The sequence below is a fragment of the Chrysochloris asiatica genome, unplaced genomic scaffold, assembly GCF_000296735.1.
Source record: "Chrysochloris asiatica unplaced genomic scaffold, ChrAsi1.0 scaffold00257, whole genome shotgun sequence".
NCBI lineage: Eukaryota > Metazoa > Chordata > Mammalia > Afrosoricida > Chrysochloridae > Chrysochloris > Chrysochloris asiatica.
This window is the reverse complement of record NW_006408775.1, coordinates 3,719,660-3,724,130: the sequence shown is the minus strand read 5'-3', so window position 1 is coordinate 3,724,130 and position 4,471 is coordinate 3,719,660. Positions and strand designations below refer to the sequence as shown.

The 4,471-nt window shown below is 42.6% G+C and overlaps 1 protein-coding gene across 1 annotated transcript in view; it reads left to right on the top strand.

The window, feature by feature from the left end:
• Positions 1-1,632: 1,632 nt before the first annotated feature.
• MEFV (Mediterranean fever) overlaps positions 1,633-4,471 on the top strand; it is a 14,635-nt gene continuing 11,796 nt past the window's right edge. Inside the window, exon 1 of the mRNA XM_006874017.1 lies at positions 1,633-1,947. Within this exon, the coding sequence (XP_006874079.1) occupies positions 1,633-1,947 (315 nt within the window). The remainder of the gene's footprint in view (positions 1,948-4,471) is intronic.

Here is a 4,471-nt window from a genome sequence, read left to right as displayed (position 1 = left end):
AAAATAGAGGACTGAAACCCTTACTGACAAAGATCAAAGCTTACAACCTTCACTATGGGTCACACCTGAACATAAAACAAAACCCCCTCACAACTGGACCAATAAGCAGCATCTTGATAAACGGAGGAAATTCGAAGTTGCCAAGGATTTCACTTTACTTGGATCCACAGTAAGCAGCGAGAAAAGACCACTTTAAAGCGTTAAAAACAATGAAGATGTCACTTTGAGAACTAAGTTATGCCTAACTCAATCCATGGTATTTTCAATTGCCTCATATTCCTGGGGAAGCTGGATAATGAATAAGGAAAACTGAAGACGAAGAATTGAAGCCTCTGAATTCTGATGTTGATGTAGAATATTGAATATACTGTGAACTGCCAGAAGAATGAACAAATTTGTCTTGGAAGAAATTCAGTCAGAGTGCTCCTTGGAAGTGAACATAGTGAGACTCTGTCTTGCATACTTTGGACATGTAATCAGGAGAGACCAGTCCCTGGAGAAGGACACTGTGCCTGGTGAAGTAGAGGGTCAGCAGAAAAGAGGACCCTCACTGACATGGATTGACACAATACCTTCAACAGTGGGTTCAAATCTAACAGTGATTGTGTGGATGGCATAGGACCTGGCCGGATATCATTCTGTTATGTGTAGGTTGTTATGAGTGGGAATGAGCTCATCATCAGCAACAACCTTTTTGACAGAAGCAGATAATTGAGGTGGAAATGAGCTCTTTTACACAAAACTTTTGTAAGCTTTGGGGCCACTTATTGCCCACATGCCCTAAGAGTGCCCTGACTCTAGGGCATGCGTCCATGGGTCAAAGGTAGGGTCAGCTCTGAGGACAAACAAATCCAGTTGGGGGCTCCTGGTGTACACTGGGATGCCAGACTCAGATTTGGATGCATTAGTTGCATCCAGATCATTGGCATTACATTAACAGAGGCACCACTAGGGTTTATCTCTTGTCATCACTTTGGGCCTTAACTGCCTTCTTGGGAAGAGGAGGTCAAAGCTTGCAGAGTTATATTTACTGTGTCTTCTCCCTGCTATTGGTTCTGGTGGACAGCCTCATCTTTCTCCCATGGAGCAGCTGGTGGGTTCCAACTGCTGACCTTTTGATTATCAGCCAACACTGTGCAACCAGGGTTCCTTCTATTGGCTCTGGAGGACTACAAACCCTAAATATATGGAGAAGAACAGTTGGCCAGACGCATGGGGTCAGGGACTGTGTTCCCAGCTACGCCATTCCGTCTGCCAGCTTGGTAGCTTGGGTGGAAGACAGAGTGAAGTATCTGACGGTTACCCAAGGATTGAAAGTCTGGAATCCAGTCCCAGACCCTCCAGATTTACCCTGCAGATTTACCAGAGAGCTGGAAGTCTGGAGAACCCATATCTGGAAAGGCATCGAGTCCTCCTAGGTAAAGTCTCTGAACCTGTGAGAAAGGGACTATCAAGCAGTGTTGAAACACCCAGGGCCTCAGTGTCAGTTTCCACCAAAGCACAGAGCATTTCCTGTGCCTTTTCCTTTATTTCACAAGCTACGTCTCTCGCTTGCCTTCCGGATTCAGACGAAAGGGCTGCTTCTCCTTCCATAAGCCAGACGGCTCGCTCTGGCATCTCCTGGCCAGCGTCATGGCTAAGACCCCCAGTGACTATCTCCTGGACTGCCTGGAGGAGCTGGTACCCTATGAATTTGAGAAGTTCAAATTCAAGTTGCAAAATACCAGCCTGGAGAAGAAGCCTTCTCGTATTCCCCGGGGCCTGCTCCAGATGGCCAGGCCAGTGAAGTTGGTCACTCTGCTGGTTAACCACTATGGGGAGGAGGACGCTGTACAGCTGACCCTGCAGGTGCTGCGGAGTATCAACCAGCGACTCCTGGCAGAGGAGCTCCACAAGGCCACCACCAACCAGGGTAAGGTGGGGCCCCCGGGCACCTCATTTCCTTGTGTTGTCTGTTGGCTATTGGTGGGGATGAAGTAGAAGGCGAGGGAGGGAAGGTGTGTTCAGACACAGGCATTCTGACTTGGAAATTAGAAATCCCAGGTCTACCAGATAGCACTACTTGGTGTTTGGGGTTGGATTAGTAAAGATCTCTAAGACTCCTAAAGGACTTAAAAACAAAACGAAACAAACCCCAACATAAAAGGCAGAGACGCTGCTGTCTGGCTTTGGAGAGGCAGGTGCTTGAGCCCCTCGTGGTAGAGATCTCGGTTGCTTCATTTGTGATGAACACATACGTACAGACACGTCTCACCGTGTTAGCAAACGGCTTGCTAACCAGTCATGCTAACGGTCGGTATGTGATCTCATCGCTTTCCCACCTAGTTTCAGTCTGAGTTCCTCTTTCAACTCCCTTTTTTGTTGTTTTTAAATGCCATGGAGTTCATTTAGACTCTCGGTGACTTTGTAACAGAGTAGAAGTATCCTGTAGGGTTACAAAGACTTCTTTAGGTATTTCCTGTGGGCCTAATCCAAGATCAGTATTTGTTTTTAAATGTCTTCAGTGTTTGGATTTTTCTTTTTAAAAGTAATTTTGAGTTTTGTTTCACATAAGCTGCCGCTCTATCCGGGAACTTCGAATGTGATCCTTTTCAGAGCAGTTGGTAGTGGTGACTGGACTCGATTTTTCTTCTCTTTCTAAAATTTAAAACTACATTAGAAATGCTTTTCTTTTGCTTCTATGAAGTAGAATAATTTAAATAATACAAGAATTCTCTATTCCTTATCAGAGTAGTAGCACTAAATAGCAAAGCATCTGGTTCTGGTGTAGTTTGTTGAGTAGGCTTTCCAAATGATCTCTTCCCGTTTTAAGATCTAATTATTCATACCTTTAGGACTTCTCACCAGGTTTTGAGCCAGTTTTGGTAATTTACTAAAAGTTTTCCTTAGGCAGTCAACAGCAAATTGCTTTAAACACCTTTAAATTTTACTAAGAGCCTTTTCAAAAGAAAGATTAAGGTGCTAATTGCAGGATTAGCCCTGGACTGTGAAACTCAAGGTCATCAGTTCAAACTCACCAGCAGCTCCTCGGAAACCCTACCCAGGGGTTGCTATGAGTCTGAACAGACTCGACATTAACAACAACAATTACAGGTTACCCTCATTTTCTTATGAGTCATGGTTTTCAAATACTATTTCACAGATTCTTTAGCAAATATTTGGTTTAAAGTTTCTTTTTTGCTTACCAAACTTTTACACACTCATACTAAAAAGTGTCTTTAAGCAATTTTTAAAAATCTTGGAGCACTTCAGTATTGATAACCCTTACTGTGCTTGAACGGATTTTTATATAGACTTTGGAATTAACCCTTTCCTGCCATTTGTATTGAATGAAGCAGTACTCTGAGATTTTCAGGTGAGCTTGTTGAAAAATGTCCATTTAAACTTATCTGTGTCAATGAAAATTTTCTATAAATCATACTACCAAACAAAAACTACCACTTGACTGTCAGTTTGTCGTATTGTGGTGGCTTGTGAGTTGCTGTGATTCTGAAAGCTATGCCACCAGCATTTTAAATACCAGCAGGGTCACCCGTGGTGGACAGGTTTCAGATGAGCTTGCAGACGAAGACAGACTAGGAAGGCAGAGTGACGAACTACTTCCGAATATTTAGTCACAGAAAACCTTATGACTAGCAGAGAAACACTGTCAGTTATAGTGCTGGAAAATGAGCCCGTCAGGTTGGAAGGCACTCAAAATGCGACTGGGGAAGAGATGCCTCCTCAAAGTAGAGTTGACCGTGATGATGTGAATGTAGTAAAGCCCTTGGGAGAGAAGCCTGTGGGACCTTCAAAATGAAGACAAACAGCTGTAAACATGCATTGAAAATCTGAACATGGAATGTACAAAGTATGAATCTGGGAAAATTGGAAGTTGTCAAAAATGAAATGGAATGCATAAACATCGTTATCTTAGGCATTAGTGAGCTGAAATGGACTGGTATTGGCCATTTTGAATCTGACAACCACATGGTTTACTATGCCGGGAATGACAAATTGAAGAGGAATGGTGTTGCATTCACTGTCAAAAAGAACACATCCAGATTAGTCATGAGGTACACTGCTGTTTGTGATAGGATAATATCCATGTTCCTACAGGGAAGCCCAGTTAATACCACTATTATTCAAATTTAAGTACCAACCACTAAAGCCAGTGAGAATGAAATATAATTCTACCAGCTTCTTCAATCTGAAATTGATCAAATATACAATCAAGATGTATTGATCACTACTAGTGATTGGAATGCAAAAGTTGGGAGCAAGAGGAAGGATCAGTAGTTGGAAAATATGGCCTTGATGATAGAAATGATGCTGGAAAAAGCATGATAGAATTTTGCAAAATCAATGATTTGTTTATTTCAAATACCTTCTTTAGACAACATAAGACACGACTATACACATGGACCTCACCAGATGGAATACATAGAAATCAAATTGACTACATATGCAGAAAGAGAAGATGGAAAAGCTC